A 20874-nucleotide genomic window follows, 5' to 3' on the forward strand; every position below is an offset into this window, starting at 1 on the left:
GATTGTGTTGTTATTTTAATAAATTCATCTCGAACTTGTATCTAAATTAGATGGAACGATCTTGCACATTTATAACTTGAAAATGAATGAATTTCCAATTTTCGCTCAACCCATAATATAATACGTAACAGAACTCTTAAATTTCTTAGATGGAACTTGGAAGAGAAAACAACATAGAAAACTTAGGGAGAGAAGCCCAGAAGAATATGGGAGGCGAGTTGGAACCATATTAAACTTAATGACCAATCTTAATAAATAGAATGTCATGTGATTATATGAAGTATGGATGCATTTTATTCTTGACAACAACAACAACAACAACAACAACAACAAAAGATCGATAGTATCTAAATCAATATCAAAACCAATTTACTACCAATCCAAATTCTTCTCTACCTCATTCACCAAAGCACAAAGGAATTCTCACAAACAAAGTTCCATACTTTGTGTACCTAAACGAAGCCCCCATTGCCAACCCCTCTGGTAAAACTATAAACGCCGTAAAAACATCCTACTAAACTTGGAAAAGACTAACAATGGTGATATGGAGTTAAGCAATCAGCCAATCGCTCTTACCGAAGCATGAGTAATACAGTTTACCCCCTTTTCTTTGATTTTGCTATGCTCCTATTTATTTTTGTACTTTGTATGAACTGCAAATTAGGAGAGGGGGAGAGGGGTGTGTACTGATTTGGAACCATCTCCACTCCTATAGGCTCCCACATCTCAACTCTCAAGTCTCTATTTGTGTGCGATCATGGGCTTCATCAGTTTTCCTCCCATGTGCAATTGCGACTTTGGTTCCCATGATTTTCTTGTTAATTTACAGTAATAGCCCTCATTGATCTTCTTTGTAAATGTAAGTAAATTTTATACAAACTATGAGTGATTTAGGAACTTCATAAAATTCTTCTAAAAAAAAGAACTTCATAAAATTGGTGCATTTGTTGATACCAACCGAGGAGCCTCCTGTTATAGTAATGAAGATTTAGTTGTCAAAAAAGAAAAAAAAGGAAGAAATATGGTACATGTACATGAACTTATTTGTGCCACTAGTAACATTCATACACCATGTTTGCAAACATAAACTTAAGCACATCACATTCGATGCCCGATTGATAATAAGGACACGACATTACTAACGCCGTTAGTTGATGGAATAGGTGACATATTTTCAGGGGTAAAACGGACTTTACAAAATTTCCTTCCAAATTATTTGGTTTAAACCCTTGTAAATCTTGAAAAAAATGGACTATTCTAATAGAATATAGAAAGATAATGATTGTTAATGATGGGGATAAGAAACCATATAATCTGGGCATAATCACAAGTATAAAAATGAGAGAGAAAATGATCAGGTAACACAATCATAAAAAATAATAATTAAGTACATAACACAAAATACATGACCAAATAATGGTAAATAAATTGTTTCAAGGGCTATTACATAATCAAAAGTCCAATAAAAACTATATGTTACATAAAAGCTATAATCAATGTCTCAGAAACAAAAGAAAACAAATGACACATTAACATGTGGTGTTTCATGCCCCCCCTTCTACCATATTTTGGTTCCTAATATGCTGAATTCAATATTTCCAAATGTTGCGGCAAGTTTGGGTGCTTTCCTGATGACATTCTCTGTAGGATTCTTTGATCTCTTCCTTGAATCTTTTGCATTTGCACTTGTTGTCTCATGCATTGGTTCATACTAGGGAATTAATTAAATAGATAGTGTGTTAGCAATGACATTTATAAAATTGATGATAAAAAAACTCATCTTAATTATTAATCATATGCACTAGAACTAGTAAAACTTACCTCGAAAACATTACGCACCACATGGAATTGTCTTTAGGAATATTTTCATTCCCTTCATCAGCATTAGAGTCAATATTAAGATTAACATTGACATTAGACCTTAGATATATTCACATTTTGGTTGGCATTTTCATTTTTCCTCTGCCTTTTATGTTCATACAGATATTAGATCTACTTTAGTATGTCCAAGAGTAAGGGTTTTCAATTAAAAAACTAATTTTGTCCTTCATTCAATTCATAATGGCATACGATTTGACGGGCTCAGTAACATCCTGTACCTATTTGAGGTCAGATTTGGTATTTGATGTACTTAAATATATATTTTCAAATGTGAAGTTATAATTTCTTTTTCAGGAAAAAAAAAACAGTAAACTAATTGTTGTGACAAGTGCGGCGTGTGGTATACAATTGGGCGGGCGATAGTCGATAGAAGAGCAAATTGGGAGCGTTGGCATGGTGCTATGAATTCATGGCCTCCTCTTTCTCTTCCCTCCTTCTCCTTCAATCCCTTTCCAGATGCTTCTGCTTCCTTCGCCCACCACCTGCTCATCACTTGCGCCCTTCTCTCCACTTCCTTCCGATAACATCCCCAAAGGTCTCTACTCTACAATTTTCTTCATCTGAATTTTTAGGGTTTTGCTGATTGTGGATTCCTTTGATTGAAATCAGGGACACTCTACTCTATCGGCCTCGGGACTTGCTCACGACAGTGGAGATTTGCTGATTGATTCCGGGAAGCGTGAAGAGAACACAGTAGATACAAACACTTCAAATTCAAAGGGTAGAATAATGCTCATTGACGGCACATCCATCATCTATAGATCTTACTACAAGCTTCTCGGTAAAACTATGCTTCTCTTTCTCTCTTGGTTATTCTTACCTAATTTGTTATCCGCTATCGAATTGCACTACTGACACTGATGAGGGCTGTATTTGTCTTTTTGATGAGAGTAGCCAAGTTACACCATGGCCAACTGACACATGCCGATGGAAATGGAGATTGGGTGCTCACAATATTTACTGCGCTTTCTCTTGTAAGTGATGCCTAGGACTGACAATTTCCCGTGCCTTCTTTTTTCATGTGCTTCCGAATTGTGCTCCACGTATTTTGCTTCCGAATAGGACTCCTTACTCGCCGCAGTAGGTGTTTCTATTTGTTCGTTTTCAGCTTTGTGATTTTATCCTATCTTGATGCAAATGTATATGTTCGCAGAAGTTATCTTCTCTTGCAGAGGGTACTGATTCCATATATTTGTTTTTGTTTTTGTTTTTGTTTTTTGTTTTTTTTTGTTGTTGTTATTTTGTCCTTTGACCCTGCATATAGAATCCATGTAGTGCTTTATTACGATAAAATTACATTAGTGTAATCCTGGCACCTGCATAGAGCACTTTGTTGGTTTAATGCTTTTTTGGACTGTAACTTGGTTTGTGTATGTAGATTTTTAGTTGTCAATCTTGATGAATAAGTTCGTATCTAAATCCTTTTTTAATACACATGAACTGAACTTTCTTTCATTTTCTAGACATACTACGTTTAACATACGGATAATATAGTACTTTTATGATAAGTCTGTAATTTTATGGTCTAAGGCCTTTTATTTTTATTTTTATTCTGGATTGCAGATAATTGATGTGCTAAAGTTTGTCCCTTCCCATGTGGCGGTATGTATTTATCCATCCTTTGTGTATCTGACATTATATCAGCTTTAACATTTTGGTTCGCTGATGGATTTTATAGCACTCACTATGTTTCTTTCTGCTAGTCATAATTGGCCATCTTGCCTTTTTTCTTTTCTCATTATGGGTCCATTCTAATTTGGTAACACAAACCGTTAGGAGACTAGTTACGCAGAATTGATAGTGAAGAGAGAAGAACAATGGAACCACATTAGAATTTCCGTGTTTCACACTGAAGTCTTCATCCTTGAACATGACCTTAGAAAAGACATAATTTTTGACCTATTATTTGTTAGGTTAGTCCAAAATCAACAAAAGTTTAAACCAGTAATCCGTGATTTTATTAATTTCCTCCTAATGCAAATTAATACAAACTAGTCCCTGTATTTACCATCCTTTACCAACTTGTCTATTGTTCCTGCTCTTGTGGGTTGAACTGCGCTCTAGTCATAAGCGGGTATACGAATTTGGCTGTTTGTTTGGTCTTGTTTGTTTATTTATGGGGGTTGAAATTTGGACCCCGACTCTTACGAACCACACCCCTCCATGAGCAATTTTCCAATGGACATGTGCATGGAGGAGTGGGTGTTCTGTTTTGTAAAAGGGGAAGCCAATTTCACGTCCCCTTATTTAAATTTGCCAATCTCATTCCCCCTTAATTATTTTTTAACTTTACTACTGATTATATATTTCTTTTCTTTATGTTTGTGCAGGTGGTGTTTGACCATGATGGTGGGATATGAATCCTGTTAACCTCTTCCTTTTGTACTTCATTTTCATAAAGAAAGATACACTTTTAATGCTGTACATGTTATCACTCTTTAGCTCTTCATCTTTGTCATTTCTAGAAAAAGAAACAGAAGAAGAAAGTGGACTTTAATTATAGTGATTTCTTAATTCTTTCTGTTAATGCTTAAATGCTTTATGATATTGCTTATCCTAGAGGAATCAAATTTTATTGGTAGTTTGAGGATTGGTTAAGAAACTGCCTCTAGAATTTAGTAAAAATGATCGTTGATACTAAAGTTTGATTGCAAACATGTTTTCCATGTAGACAGCATATTCATGTTAGATCCCTTGAATCAGGTGCAATGTATGATTTTTCACTGTGTATTGGCTCTATCATGTAGTGATTCACTACTTGTGCACAGTATTCATAGAATTATGCCAAACCAGCATTTTTGGTCCAACTATTAGTGTCATATGTCTTGGATATTATTCATACAAACAGATCGTGTAATTATATATTCTAGGATAGTGACTTGCATATTTTCTCTCATTGAATAACTTAGTCATATTAGTTCAAATTAATTCATACATTGCTGTTGTGTGAAATCTCTATATGAAGGAGTACTGAAGCTTTTAAAAAGAGTATTGAAAGTACCCTGTTTCCTGTTCCCTCTATTGATTCGATATTTACCTCGCCCCTTCTATTGATTTAATATTATGCAGAATAATAGAAGCCTAATTAATTTGACGATATTTCACTATTGGTTGTCTTTCCATCACATTGTGTTATGTGTGCTTATTTCATATACTAATTATCACGTATGCCTATGTTGTTAGTTAATCTTTGTTCAGTGTTAAGATGGTGGGTGCTGTTAAGTAGTCTCCTGACTGTAATCTACTTTTCATCCCTGTGACTGGCTAATTATGAATTGTCAGCTGCTTTGGTATGTGTAGCTGTTTCTTAAGCCCAATTTTTGATTAGACAAACCATCTCTTTTCAGGAGGTTCATTTGGTCAAACTAGTGTTTCATCCAAAGAAAGTGTAAGAGGAAAAGGTATGCTTCATTTGTATTAATGTTTTTCTTTGTTTGCATTTTGGACTTGAGAAAATAAACCAGTCTGGCCAAAGAAGTAACAGTGGCTTATGAGTATTAAATATCTGCCAAACCTCGTGAAGGTTTTGGCAGACAATAGAGTATTTCTGTCCTGCTGAATTTTCTCAAATAATTAGATCCAACCATTTTGATCATCAGAAACCTACCTTGGCCTAGTAAGGCCACAGATTGCTTCCTAGTGCCCACAGCACCTATCGAATTTAAATTCCTGTGTAATGCTATGTTTTTTAGGTTACTTGGGCATTTTTGTTTGTTCCACTTCTTGCATTCTGACTAGTATATATGATGGTATTTTTTTTTTGCTGTTAAAAAATGCAATACCTGGTCAAGGCATCACCAAGGCGAAATAGATTGAGTTAAGAGAGGAGAGAAAAGAAAGGGTGGATAAGAGATTGACTGAATAGGAATAGGACACAGGAGAAGAGTATTAGAATAGCAGGGGGGAACAGAGTTTATAGTGGAATAAAGTGAGAAAGGAAGGAACAATTCCTAGGAAAGAAAAATATGATCACCAGTGAAGGCTGCTGCCATTTTCAGTTTCTTAGAAGATAAACCATGAGAGAAAACTCAGATAACTAAAATAGACAAATGTTGACATAGCGAAGCCCAGAAAATAATTAATCCTAGAAAGTAGTCCAGTCCATTTTGCATTTCTAGCCATGCACATATTTTCTCCGTTTTCAATGTTGTTGAAAGGTTGAGTTTATCCATTATAAAAAATACTGAACCTACAGTTGTCTCGATCTTTAATGTAATTGAAACATTATTAGAACCTAATATGTGAACTCACAACCACTAAATGGTTGTGTATGGCCATCGAATATAAATGGAAAATGCCATGTTCCTACTGTCTGTATAAGCTTACATGACTAAAACATATGATCTTGGACCTGTTGCGTTGCTAATTGGTTCTTGGGTTCAAAGGTTTACCATTTTTGATAGTTGAAATTTACAACTAAAAGCACAGTAGTGTTAATGTATGTATACATTTGCAATCTTAGCATTGTCTTGTTTTTTTTCCTGTACATTATGGGACCTGCATACCTCTGCCGCCCATGCAACATGCTTTCTGATCTCTCTCTCTCTCTCTCTCTCTCTCTCTCTCTACATATATCTTGCTTCCTCTCTCCCTTTCACATATGGGGACACTGAATGTTGAATATGTGATTGGTTCTATATATATGGTGAACTATTTTGAATTAAAGACATTTGGCCTTTGTAATTTATTTGTTTGTTTGCTTGTTTCTTTGCTTTTTTTTGTTTTTTTAGTAAGAAAAATATATTGTTTAGCTTTTCTCTTTAGTTTTATTCTATATTTTATATCACGTTACTAATTGGATTGAATGATGGAACTTTATTGAGGTTTTTTGCCCCAGTAGATGCTTTACTCTTGAATATTTGTCTCAGTTTAGAGTCTCATTTTTCTATGTATCCCGTATTGCATCTCTTATAAAAGTTTTGGCCTATTTTAAAATTTCAGTATTGGACTTTTATTTATTTATTTTATGTATTGTTTCTAATTTTCAAGAATGATAATCTTATAGCATTATCTTTATATTATTGAAGGCATGAATTTCCGACATAATTTATACCCCGCATACAAGAGCAATCGACCCCCTACACCAGACACCATTGTTCAGGGACTTCAATACTTGAAAGCATCTCTCAAATCCATGGCCATCTCAGTGATCGAGGTAATAGCTCCATATAACAGCTTAGTGTGATTAGTTGCCCTATTGGTATCTGTTGATTAATTGTCGCCTACACAAAGGCAGGTTCCAGGTGTGGAAGCTGATGATGTGATTGGAACATTGGCTGTCAAGAGTGTTAATAATGGTTACAAGGTTATACTTGCAACTTGTAAATTTGGATATTTCACAATGTAGTTGTTTTATACTGTGTTATGCGAGAACATCATTGCTAAACCTGTTAGGCTTTTGAGCAAAGGAAATCAATAACAGAGAACCTAGCCATATGGCTTGAGCAATTTCTCTAAAATATATTAATTTCAGCTTAAAGGGTCTGATCTCAGAAGTCTCTAGGCCTAGTGGTTTCTTCCTATATCTTTCAAGTTTCTGTTTCAGTTTGGGAGTTTAAAGATTTCCTTTGTTAGGTATTCTATGCTTTAGGGCAAGTTAGGGATTGCTGTGACATTTAAATCAAACTGCTACTGCTGTGTTGTGAAAATACTTGTCTGCTAAAGATAACTTATTTTTGAATTTTAGTTCTGATAATGCAATGGATATATCATCTCAAAAATATCTATTGTCATAACTGATGCATGCTGCCATGGCAAATAATGAATTATTGGAATAACATATTCATAGGATTTTTAATTATTATTTTTAACTCATAGAAACTAATTATCAGCTTCTGACTGTTAGAATCAGAAAGAGTTAATTCAGTTGCTCTTACTTTTAACAGGTACGGGTTGTCTCCCCAGACAAAGACTTTTTTCAGATCTTATCTCCTTCATTGCGTCTTCTACGAATTGCTCCGCGTGGCTTTGAGTGAGTAAGCTCATTTACTGTCCATGTTTACTTCATTCTCCTTGCGAGCTTTTTTCAACGTCTGTTTTTCTGTGCATGTTTGGTTACAGTGCTTTAATATATTTTTGCAATATATTTAGCATATTTCTTGGCTGCTTCATTTGGAACAGTGCCCAGCTTTTGTTTCATGGTGTGTTAAGGTTTTATGGTAGAGATGACGATGTGGATCCACTGTAGAAGAGGATCAAGTTCTTAACATATCTCTGTGCTTGTTTATCTAAACAGTACAAGGATGTTTGCTTGAATTTAGCTCTCTTGCTTGGCTGGTTTTCTGTTTTCTGATTAATGCTGGTGATGGGGCTATGTGGTGGTTGTCTTTCAATAACGTAGTACGTTACTTTGGGTACAATGAAACGGGCTAAATTAATTTGAACATAGTACAAGGAAGCATAGGGATGGAGAAAAAAGTTAGTTTGGGTATGGTCTCGGTGGTTAAGTAAAGCTGTCAAATTGAGAATTTATGAAGACGATGAATCCAGAGTTTGATTAGTACAAAACTTGTTCTGATGTAAACATTATTACAACTCATGCTCTCACTGGGTTATAATAATATATAGCATTTCATACACTTTCTTTATCAGGAAAATCAATGTTTCTTGAAACTGAAATCTAGAAGTTAGGAACTGCGTCATCAGATTTCATCTCTTGTTTTATATTCTTTTGGGTTCATTTGATTTTACCTCCGTAGCTTTACACCCTCAATAATCTGTGCCCTGTATTTCTAATTTTATCTAATTTAACTAATTTCAATTAAACAATGTTGGGTTCATTTGATTTTACCTCTGTAGCCTTGCACCTCAAATAATTTGTGCCCTGCATTTCTAATTTCATCGCAAGTACCCTTTTAGCACCACTTTTAATTAATCTTGACCAATGATTTTGATTGTAAATGTTGACATGACTTTCGTTTGACCCTTGTACTATCATATGTCGTTGTCGTCAGATGCCCGATAGATCAGATGACTATGTTTCCTGATATATTTTGTGGTTTCCCAGGATGGTTTCATTTGGAATGGAGGACTTTGCTAAAAAATATGGAACCTTGCAACCCTCTCAATTTGTTGATGTGATGTCACTTGTTGGTGATAAATGTGATAACATTCCAGGTTATCTATAATCTTGAAATTACATATGCTATAAGGAAAAGAACTAGTTACGTGAAGGGACCAAAAAATGTAAAACATATTGTTGAAGAAGTACAAATGATTATAGCTAGACATTTTTTTTTTCGAATATCAAGGCATAAGATGCAATTCAGAGGAATATTTTTGTAGTATCCTCAGCATCAAGACAATATTTTAATGTTAGAACTTGAACCATTCATGCAGGAGTTGATGGAATTGGGAATGTCCATGCTCTGCAGCTCATCACTAAATTTGGTACGTCCCTGTGTCTACTATTGAGAAATAATATATTTGTCAATTTGTGAACCTTTGATGGCTCCAGTAAAACCTTGCATGACTCCAGTACTATGCAGTTTTTCATAAAGGTTCATCTATTGAATGTAATTGCCAACAAAAGTATGGAAGGAAAGTGAAACTTGAATTTTGAAATCTATACTGTTCCAATGTTCAGTATTTTGATGTTCCAAACATCTTTTCACCCTTAAGTTTCTTCCATCAGACCAATAGAAGGAAAATCTTTATAATAACCTACCTCTTTACTCTTAGAGTCTTAGTGTATTTTTGTTTCTTTTTGTAAGTCACTTAATTATATGTTGTCTTTTGTTTACTTCTATCCCACTTAGTCCTATGTAGGGACCATATTGCTTCGTATATTAACAGATGACCTTTCTGATGTGGACAGCCTCTTTGGAAAATTTATTGCAATGTGTAGATCAAGTTGAGGAGGAACGAATCAGAAAGGTAATGTCAATAGCAAGAAGTACCCATTACTTCTTGCTCTTTAAAGCCATTAATTAGTAAGAGATTATACTGTAATAGAAAGTGCAAGTGTTCAGAAATTTTCCTGGTTGACTGACAGTGCTACCTTTGGTTTTTTGTTCTAGGCCTTGGTAGCAGGTGCTGATCAGGCTATATTAAGCAAGAACTTGGTATATAATATGAGCATTTTAGCTTTATGTATTTTTCTTTGATAAAATCTGTGCGTTTTCTACTAAAAAAAAAGTCATAGCCAGTCTATTTATTCAACAATAACAAAAAAAACTTTAAAATAGCCCGTAAGTGACTAAGTGTGATGGTGTGTCCCTGCTGTATAAAACTATCAATATTTAACTATTGGACCCAGCAATGTGCAAGACACCCGACAGTTCATCAGTCTGAACATGGACATTTAGTTTTACACACATGCCAACTGACTTGAAGGTTACTTTCAACTGAATTTACTATAAGAAAACATTTGGAGGTTTTTTTTTTTGCATGAAAAAAAAGCGATCAAGCCAAACTAAGCCATGTTTAAGAAATCTAAATTTGCAGATTGCTCTAAATGTAAACCAGCATTCAGCTTCAAGCTTTGCTTGGTTGCTACTTTACATGTAATGTTAAGTAGAGACTTCTCTTGTGAGTGGTATTTTGGTACTGTCTCGATTGTCTTCCACTCTTCCTTACTCCTCCCTTGTTTTCTCCCCTTGATGTTTGTTATTCTTTTTTGGTTAACTGCACTTAATTGTTGATAAATGTTGTAAAGACATAAAAGTCACCACTAAAAGCAATATGGTCAAAATATCTTTATGTTCTGTTGTGCTGATATTAACTATTTTAGGGTAATTTATATGGCTGAATAGTGTCTTACATCTTCATTTGTGTCCTAAGAATTTATTACTACTCATCTCCTAGTGGACTGGTGTCCCTACAACTTCTAATAATCTTGTTTTAATATCTAACTGCTCCACATTATGACAGGCACTGTTACGTACTGATATTCCACCCTACATGGTACCATTTGATACAGATAATTTGACGTTTAAAAAACCCAAGGTTGGTGCACTTTTATCTTTTTCAATTAGAATTTTGGGATTGTTCAGATACGCCTACATCAAGCCCGTGAAAGTTTTACTGAGTACATGACATTACTGTTCTGGCTTGTTGTGGTGGAACTCTAATTATTATTTAGTAGACGAATACATCTGGGGTTTACAGCTTCTTAGTACGTGGATGAGTGGTGAATCCTAGACTAACGGTCTACTTGGCACTATTTAGGGTCCTGCTAGCTATTATTTTTTCAAATGCTTGAATTTGTAGAGGTTCTAGAAACCAATAAGCTATTATTGTTGAAAATCTGTACAAAATCCTAAGTTGGCACTCTTTTTTGGTCCTGCTACGTAACGTGTACATGTTAAACAGATGCAGTGCATTTCCATGTTCTGCTATGTTCTGCTATGATGAAACAATTCATGCGTGAGAGCTGATTTACATGGTTTGGTTACAGGATGATGGAGAGAAATTCATGAGTCTCTTGACTGCCATTAGTGCGTATGCGGAAGGATTTTCTGCTGATCCAGTTATAAGAAGAGCATTTTACCTATGGAACAAACTACAAAACCATAACCAAGTTTCCTAGCTTTGGAGTAGACGGTCTGCAGAGAAGGCCCACCATGGGTTTTGTTTGCATTGTTTTGATACTTTGGTGTACTAATTCAAACAGCTTCTGACTACCAGGGGCATCTGATATATTATATGAATTCTATTAGTTTTGTAGATAGTCAGATAGTTATTACCATCTAAGGTGCAGTTGTTGAAAGGGAAAAAGTTGAAAACTGTATGCTGATTTTTATCAGTAGAGTAGCCAAAAGTATGTCAATCTGACTTTAGGCGTTCAATCTGATTAGGCATATGCTGAGCAGAACTCAATTACAAGCTAGCTATTTCACTTTTCGCCAAATATATCTAATAAATCTCACTGTTGGAGATGCAATATACGCTTTATGTACATGGAAAGAAACGGAACCTGACACACGTGGATTAAACAAAGGACTACAAGGATAAGGAAGCATAATTGCCAATTTACTATCTTAGGATTCACTTGGTGTTATTTATACCAATTTGCTACTCTAGCTTTATATAGCTTGCCAATTTGCTACTCCAAGTATGAATTTTGTCAATTTGCTAACCTTAAGCAAAATTTACTATAGATTTTTCATGATTAACCATTTTGTTTATTTAGATTTTCAAATCAAGTCACTTGTTATGGATATTGACAAATTGATATGACTAAATGGTGGTAAAATAGTTAATTTTAGAAACATAGGGTAGCAAATTGGCAAAATTAATACTTTGGGTAGCAGATTGGCAAATTATGAAAACCTAGGGCAACAAATTGGCACTAAGGTGAATCATATGGTGGCAAATTGACTATTAAGCCTTAAAAACATGGGCTTTATACTCGAGATAGATTCATTCTCCTGTTAGCTTATGCATTCCTGAATCAACTAGGAAATTATATCCTAGCTCAAACTGGACACATTCCTCTTGCACGTTCAACTTCTCATTTCATCTCCTTTTGTCGATTCTTTCCTTTTTATTACATAAAACACAAAAGTAATTCCAATTGATAAAGTTAAGGGATATAACATGCCAAAATGCATGTAGAAATGCTCTAAATACATAGACAAAATTACGTTGATCACATTCCCCCACACTTAAGCTTTGCTAGTCCCTTAGCAAAGTCAACAAAACTCACCACTCTACTAAACTAGACACAAACAATTGACACTCTACTTCTATGACACTAGCCATGGCAAATAAGTCAAACACTCTTCAAGCTTCAACAACATAGAGAACTCCAATTAGGCACATAAGAGCATGTAATCCACATATTCACAAGTAAGACACAAGGGCATTTCTTCAATGATCAATGACGCTCAACATATTCCTAAACAAGTCATAAGCTACCTCATAAAGATGCACTCATTCTTTTTCCAGTTGAAATCAGGTTCATGCTTAGAAGCTTAACTACTTCAATAGATATGTGAGAGAAAATGTTGTAAGGCATTCAAATAGCTCACATATATCATGAAAAAAATGTTCTTTAAGTAATAAACATCACAGTACTTCACGAAAGAATATCAATTACTTGCACCAATGGACCAAAACCATATGCTCTCTCTTAAAACGTTAGCTCCAAAAATTAAAAGTAGTCTACTATAAGGACCATAGAAAATTTTAAAAGGGTTCATGTTAGGTTCAAGGTCAAGAAACGAATGATAAGAACTTTTGAAACATCTTCTATAACCATGTAAAACACCGTACTGCCATGATTCACACCAAAGAGGACAAAGGTCAAAGTATAACATTGCTAGACATTCAATTCACTACACAACTCCTCCCATGCCACAACGTATCATCAAAACTTAGTGAATTGACACAACTTTTCTTTTTCCTTTTATTTTCACGAATCCACTGTTTCTTTTTTCTTTTTTTTCCTCCCTTTTCTTTTTCTTTTCGGGTACAAATTTTCTCTCCTCCACACTTCATTTTTTACCATATTCTTCTTTTGTTCTTTCTACACACCCTCAACTATTCACCAAAGCATAGTTCTTCATTCTTTTTAAGATTCTAACACTTATAAGTTACAATCGCAGCATTATCACACGTATGACCGTAAATAAATACATTAATTCATCATTTTAAAGGGAAAAACACAAATACAATGCAAAACAACACATCTTTAAGCCACTGATTCACATCCTAAGACACTAATTCCCTAAGATATTGAGGCGCAACAAAACTGATATTCAATTGCAAAAAATGAGACAGTCTAAACAATTCACAGTTTTCACAACTCTGCTCATCAAAACAATGATATTGAGGCTCAATAGCGCAACAACACTAATGAGACACAGTCTAAACATAGTAATAGTGATACTGAACCTCATTAACTTTCAAATTTTTCATGAAATGATACAATATGAGCCAAGAAAATGAAAATCATGCACATATATTGCCACTGAGTCTCAATAACAACATTAATTTAAAGGCAAAACAATTGAAATTCAGTACAGCACCTTCAGATCTCAATACTCTACCGCGCACCAAGGCAATTGAACCTTAGATCTCAATACTCCACTATGCTCCGCCGCTCGCCAAGGCCACTGAACCTCAGAAATCAGCCTCTCTGCCTTTCGCTTGCCGCGCCTCGATCTGGTTCTAGGGTTTGGAAATTAAACTGAGATTGGGGACTGGGGAATTGTATAAGGAATGACAATTTTGTGATTTGTTTATCTTTGAAGGGTAAATGAGTAATAGAGCTTTTGTTTTAAACGGGCCGTTACCTCTAATTTGGACCGTCTGGTATAATAGTATTAGGTTTTGCCATTGGCAATTAAAGGTGCTTAGTTGTAGTTATGGGTAAAAACTCCTTTTATATTTGTTATCTAATTTTAATTTTTCTAAATATAAAATAGAGAAATTTTCTATTCATCTGATCAAAACCAAAGATACATAAAACTCTGAAAATATATGTTATCCACCTTCCCTCCCTTCGACCAACCCACTCATTTTCTCCATAACGAACCACAACAAAATAAAACAACCCCAACAATCCAGCCTCAAAATTGGGCCTCTTTATACAGAGTAGTTAGAAGAAACCGATGTAGTAGTTGAAGATGGACAAGGAGAAGGAGAGCCATTATCATCCAAGTTTCCAGGCACACAAGCTGCGGTGTCCCCCAAAAAGCCACTCAAATTGATATCAGTTGCACCTCCGAATATCAAGTCAAAATTCTCTTCAAATCCCAAGTCCTCAAACAAGTCTGGTATATCTGAGGGCTTATTATCCAGTGGGATGTCAGGAACGGGAAGAAGAGTGTCCAAAAAGTTCCAACTGAACTGGGACTGATGCTCGTTCGTAGGATCCATGACATCCTGCATTGTAGTAGTACTACTTTCTATGCAAGGCGAAACCTGTGGATACTGAAGTTTGGGGGCGACCAATATTTGTTCTACCTTTGGTTCTTGTTGATGCTGCTCTTGTCGTTCTTGTGGCTGTGGTTGAAATTGATGTACTTCTTGTTTTACTTGGACTTGTTCTTGTGCTACATGGGAGGCAGGTGGATCTTGTGGTTCTAAACTCTTGAGTCTGTCAATGTAGTTGCTGATATCAAAATTGGTCACTGCATTTGTTCCCCTGTACTCTATAGCTGCCATATCATATGCTGCTGCTGCCTCTTCTTGTGTGTCTACTCATACAAAGAATAACAAACGGTTAAAACATATTATGTCAAGGGAAATGTGCATAACTTAACTAAAGAGAAAACAAATCATACAAGCTATCACATTAATATGTACACACACAATCTCATTGCCCCACAGCACCTACCCTTTGCTGCATTAACCAGTATGTAGAAGGTAGGAATTAGGTGGAGGGATAGATGGACCCTTCACATGATCATTTTCTATTTTCTTCCCTTTTGTTGTTTTCATTACCTTTCATTTGCCCTAATTCCTTGAGGGAGGGACTTTTCAAGTTTAACCAGATATATTTATAACAAATTCCAAAAGGCACCAATAATAAAGAAAAGAAAGAAACATAGAACCTGAAGCAGTGGATCTATGTTCCCAGACTGTATAGAAATCATGCTATAAGATATCTATTTTCTTGGATTTCAAACTCTAGTTTTTATTTTTTTAAAAATTAAAAAGACAAGGGTGACTATCTTGAATTGAAACTTAACAAAGGAAAAGTTTTCTCTTCTTGTCTTATAGTGCCCACAATTTTTAGGAATTGTTGCTTCTAACTAATATTTGTTTCAATTTTCTTTCCCACCAAAAATTTCATATGTTGACACAAACAAAAGAATGTGCCTTCATGAGAAAGGGGGGTAGGGTGTAAAGTCAATGCGCACAGGCTACTTCCAACTGTTGATGATCTCTATAACCTTCGATTGTTTTTCCAAGAATTTGAAGAGCAAATTCAATTTGGGTTAGTTCAAAATGGGTTAATCTTGCTTGCACTTGAAGAAAATGCAATGCAATAACCCACGTGTTTGGACGACTACTAATCGATGACAATTCAGCCATTCGAAAAACATTAAAACAGTAGATACAAGTGAGAGTCACCCACGCGATGTGATCGACGGTCACTAGCCTTCGGACTTTCTCCGAGTAATAATAATGAAGAACAAACCTAACCCAAGATCAGGACTGTTTTGGATCTGGCAAAAGTCCCCCAAGGCATGGCTCACTTGGAGATATGCACAGGCAGAGCAATGGGACACGTGAGACCCAATGCCCATCCCTTTTCAAAGGGGATGAATCAAATCAAATTACTCTGAAATCTCAAATCTGTGATCCTGTCTTTCTTTCTTTGAAGAAGAAGAATGACAGTACCAACTTTTCTTTTGTTTCTCAGTAAAGGGTGTCACGTGCCTTTCAGACGCTAAATAGACAAGAAAAGAGGGTGTCACGTGCCCCACTTATCACACTCTTTTGCTGCTCAAAGTCTCAAACTCTCCAACCAGATCAGGTCAAACCAAACTGTTGGCTCCTAGTGCATCTCCTGCTACCCCTGCCATGCCCAAACCCTAAACCCAAATCCAACTACGCTCTATGCTTAAATGTATTTACCCTCCATCTTAATCTCAGAACTTCTATTAAAATTGAAACTCAGATCTTTTCTAGAAAACAACATCAGAGCAATGACTAAACCCGAAATATGATGAAAAACAAGATCAGTAAAATCAGCTAGGCCTCATTATTGTAAAACAAAAAGGGAAGAGATAAAATTGTATGTTTTTTTTTTCAGATCCAAATTGATAGTTTTCCTGGCAAAAAATAAATAGATTAATTGATTTACTCAGGAAAATATGGTGCTATAGTGGTCCTGTCCCATGTGGAATTTACTTGTGGGGATAAAATACAAGTAGTCAAGTACTCTTGCTTTGGCCACCTAATAACTCTATCAGTTTCAACCTGCTTTGGCAGCTTCCTAATATAACCTACAGTTACGAATTAAAAACATTGTTTTCCAAACAGCCAATATAGGTTACCAAATTCCATTTTGAGGCTGAGCCTGTAGTTTTATTTTCCAATGCAGAAGCGAAACAAGAACAATTTCAAATATTAGAAAACCTGTGGTTTTTCATGCAGCAGACAGTTTCATTTTGGCATGTATTATATAATGTTTTGGACTAGAATGAAAAAATGGCAGCCACGTATGTGCATTGGCTGAACAAAAAGTTTTCAAAGTGGCATTTAGTTCAGCACACAAGTTGGCAGCATCTTGTTCTTCAGAAAAAGCCAAATAATATATAAGATGGACAAAAATAATTTTGGAGCCAGAAATGGGCCGAGAAAATGTGTGCGATTTGTTATATGTGAGGAAAAAAGTGAAGGTACATATGCATGTTGTATCTGGAAACTGAGAAAAATTTAGGAACAGAGAGGAAAGGAGAAGTACACATACTGTAAGTTCCCAGGTACAAGTACTTGTTTCCAAACACTCTTCCAATTCGTGCCTCCCATCGCCCGTTATGATGATGCCTGTGAAAATTAAATTTGCAGCAGCTATAACAAAACCATCCAAGGCCTCGCTACCCCAAAACTAAAGGTATAATCATGATTCATTCGTACCTAGCCACGCCGCGATACTTTGACACCCCTCTAGAAAACCCACTACTCCGGCGGCGCAAAGAAGCCAAGTATTCTTCCTTGGACACCTTCTGCATTTCATCAAGTTCCTTGGTGTATGTCTCTAGCTGCAGCATACACATAAAAGCAACCATTTCTGTTAAGTCCATAAGACACAAATTCAACCATTACAGCTGTAGACAACCCATATCTCACACTATGTATATGATTAGGTGACTAATTATTGTGACAATTCAACTGCATTAACCACTTTTTGAGAGAAAAACGTTGTCCACAAAGGATTCATGCCCGAAAAGAAGAGGAAGTCGGAGGATAAGTTGTTGTACCGGGAAATTGAGGATGGTTCCAGGACCCCAATACTTAAGTGCAGCAAGATCATATGTATGAGCAGCAGCATCCTCACTATCATAGGCCCCTAAATAAATAAATAAACAAAAAAACAGAGTTAATACGTCAATGGCAGGTAACAACACATCAGCCTACTTTACTGACCAGAATCTGAATATTTATTTTTCTAAACTCAAATATTTGTTTATTCTTGATCCAGAACATGATAATAAAATAAGAAAAAATCACAGAGAAAAGGATCACGATTGCAAGGAAAATATTAGAGTGAAATCATGTATTGTGGTGAGAGAGAGAGAGAGAGAGAGAGAGAGAGAGAGAGAGAGAGAGAGAGAGAGAGAGAGAGAGTCACCCAAATAGACTATAGAAGCAGGGAAGAGCGGCAAAAGTGCATATGAACGTTGCATTGACAGGGATTTACAGGAATAAAAACACAAGTCAGAAAACTCACAAGAAGATTAGATTAAAGAATGAAAATTACAGATCTCCTTGAACTTGGGTCTCATTACTCTGTCAAAATCAATCTTAATCATAATTACCTTGCCGTCCTTTCTTTTTCTGAATGTCATTCCAGGAAGCCTTGTCCCAGAGATGAGCTTCATACCTTCCAGTCCATCTATGCCTGTGAATTATGAACCAAATGACCATAAAGGTGGAAACTTTGACACATGCAAATAAAATTCCAGTAACAAAACTGAGAAATGAAGCATTGTCAAATGAGTACCTGGTGACCCCTCTGTAAATTGAGCTTCTTCTACCCGAGTTTGGGCATTTCTCAGCAGACTTGTTGTGGGTTTTTCTACTGCGTTTGGGTTTGGGTTTGGGTTTGTCTGATTGCTTCAGGTTGGTTGGAATCTCAGGGCCAACACATGAGGATGATGAAGAAGAAGAGGAAGAAGAGCAGGAATAACTAGGAGACCTCTTCATTTCTGGGCACACAGACACTCTCAATTACTCAGACTTGTAGTATGAAAGAAAGGACAGAGGAAATGATGGGTATAAATGCATGGTCTCTTCTTCTCTCTTGTTGAGGTTGGATTGCTCAAGGGACAACATGTAATAGTAGTACTAGTAGTAGAAGAAGTGGCATTTTGGTAGGCTGAAGTGGTTAACCAAAAAGAGGGACTCACTGACTCACTAGTCTCTAGTCTCTAGGGGTAGAAAGGAAGGACAGCCAATTTATTTTGTAAAATGGGGATTGTACTGGGGTTTAGTTTTGACCAAGGTTCAATTCTGGAAGCTGGGTTAAGTAACCAAGAGTTAATTAAAAGCCCTACACTTGTCATGTGTCACAGCCATGCTACCAATGGGGACAAACTGTCCATGCTGGCCTTTGCTAAGCTATGAGCAGTTGAGCTTTGAGCTTCAGAGGGAGAGAGAACATCTCTATCCCAGTTTTCAAAACTGAAATTCAATATCACTCTGCAGGCTTCTCTGTGTCAGTTATACTTGGTTGCATTTGCCTTGGTCTTCAGTTTCTAGATTCCACTTGAGTTTTCACAATCATTAAGCTTCTCATAAAACTACATCCACCATCTAAATTTTTTGAAGAATTGATGAACTAGTTAAATAAATCACAATTTCATCTCGAGTATTAATCTAATTCACAGAAATTAGAAGTTTTAATCATTGATTAGGTTATGAGAAGAAAAAAAATCAAGTCTCTTTATTCTAGCATGTGAACCCTAGCACATCAGATGGCAGTGCGTTGTTGTTTTGGCTGCTGTCGTCGTCTCCTTTTTACAGTAAATAAATCTAAGTCTTCTTAATCATTGTTGTGTGTTACGGCATAAATCTATAAGTCTTATCCTTTTATGTCCCGAAATTGTAATCTATTGGTAATTTGGGGGAACAAATTTGCCGACTATAATTCTTGTATTCACCATTTTAAACTCATGACATATGTTTAATTGCTCAATTATTATTTAAATATGAGTTGATAAAAGATATATGTCATGAGTTTAAAAGAGTGGACACCTAAGTAGCACGGACACGGACACGAGTGTTCGTATTAAACACGATTCGATACGTAGACACGGCATATAAATTTTTTTTGGACACGGACACGTGGTGGACACGTTAATTAAATATTATTTTTAATATATATATATTTATTTATTTATTTATTAAAAAAATATTTCATAAATTTGAAAGTATTTAGAATTTTAGATGTATATATATGTCAAATTGTGCATTAAAATGATGAAAACATAACTTGTTAGAATGGCTAAGAACTTGATAAGTACCTTGGATAATCAAGGTTCGAATCCCACCACAAGCATTTTTATTTTTATCACGAGTTTCTCTCCTTATATATATATATATATATATATATATTAAAGTGTGCATAAATATAACAAAAACTGAATCTGTTGAAATGGTTGAAGAGTTGTTGAGTGCCTTGGATGACCAAGGTTAGATTCTCACCATAAACACTTTCACTTTTATTATGAGTTGGTGCGTGTCCGCGTGTCCGATTTGGATACTCGCGTGTCCGTGTCCGTGTCGGCCACGCAATACGGTGGCATGAGCACGTGCCCGTGCTACTTAGGTGAGCACAAGGTGGACACAAAAATGGTGGTTGGCAAATTTACTTCCGGAGCAGGGAGAGATAGTATCGGCAATATAAAGAAGGTTCATGACATTATTACAATTTGGATGTTGAATGGGAGTGAGAAATTGTTTATCATTGTTATGCAACTATTAATAAGGATTGGACAACTGTAATTTTAAGGTCGTTCATTCATAGTAATGTCGGGGCTTGTAATTGGGGTGTATCTGGAAATCAGTATTTGAAAATTTGTAATTAGAAATCCGATTTATACAAGTTTCACCATTTTAAACTTTCAAAAGCTAGAAATTGTGTGACAACAGTGTCAATTAACTAGATCTCCTCCGCCATGTCACCGGAAAATAAATGTGCACCATATTTAGCTGGTGAGATGAAAATTAGAGCTCATCAACGGGCCGGGTCGGGCTTTCCTCTATTTTTGAAAAATAACGGGCCGAGCTTTATTGCTTTTCCTGGTTGGGCCTACTGGGCTTTATTTTAAAAAAATCATATATAATACCCAAGATTTTTAATCTCGTTTT

General features: G+C 35.7%; 2 protein-coding genes across 4 annotated transcripts; one reads left to right on the forward strand and one right to left on the reverse strand.

Moving 5' to 3' along the window:
* The first annotated feature begins 2215 nt into the window (after positions 1-2215).
* Positions 2216-11712, forward strand: LOC126802383 (uncharacterized). 2 transcript variants are annotated; one of them, XM_050530001.1, is made up of 15 exons: positions 2217-2416; positions 2491-2662; positions 2776-2855; positions 3445-3483; positions 4212-4230; positions 5229-5282; positions 6909-7036; positions 7118-7186; positions 7767-7852; positions 8888-8997; positions 9220-9270; positions 9698-9756; positions 9900-9944; positions 10753-10827; positions 11279-11712. In XM_050530001.1, exons 1-15 carry the CDS (start codon positions 2291-2293, stop codon positions 11408-11410), a joined length of 1245 nt encoding a protein of 414 aa, XP_050385958.1. In that variant the 5' UTR covers positions 2217-2290; the 3' UTR covers positions 11411-11712. The 2 variants fall into 2 exon arrangements, with proteins under 2 accessions (XP_050385959.1, XP_050385958.1); XM_050530002.1 differs by lacking the exon at positions 7118-7186 and having other exon boundaries at positions 2216-2416.
* A 2539-nt stretch (positions 11713-14251) lies between these two features.
* On the reverse strand, positions 14252-18895 carry LOC126802208 (ethylene-responsive transcription factor WRI1). 2 transcript variants are annotated; one of them, XM_050529795.1, is made up of 7 exons: positions 18506-18895; positions 18321-18403; positions 18134-18142; positions 17763-17851; positions 17419-17543; positions 17252-17328; positions 14252-15026 (listed from the first exon to the last, which is right to left on the reverse strand). In XM_050529795.1, exons 1-7 carry the CDS (start codon positions 18706-18708, stop codon positions 14413-14415), a joined length of 1200 nt encoding a protein of 399 aa, XP_050385752.1. In that variant the 5' UTR covers positions 18709-18895; the 3' UTR covers positions 14252-14412. The 2 variants fall into 2 exon arrangements, with proteins under 2 accessions (XP_050385752.1, XP_050385753.1); XM_050529796.1 differs by lacking the exon at positions 18134-18142.
* Between the last annotated feature and the right edge of the window lie 1979 nt (positions 18896-20874).

This window comes from Argentina anserina, chromosome 7 (genome assembly GCF_933775445.1).
Source record: "Argentina anserina chromosome 7, drPotAnse1.1, whole genome shotgun sequence".
Classification (NCBI taxonomy): domain Eukaryota; kingdom Viridiplantae; phylum Streptophyta; class Magnoliopsida; order Rosales; family Rosaceae; genus Argentina; species Argentina anserina.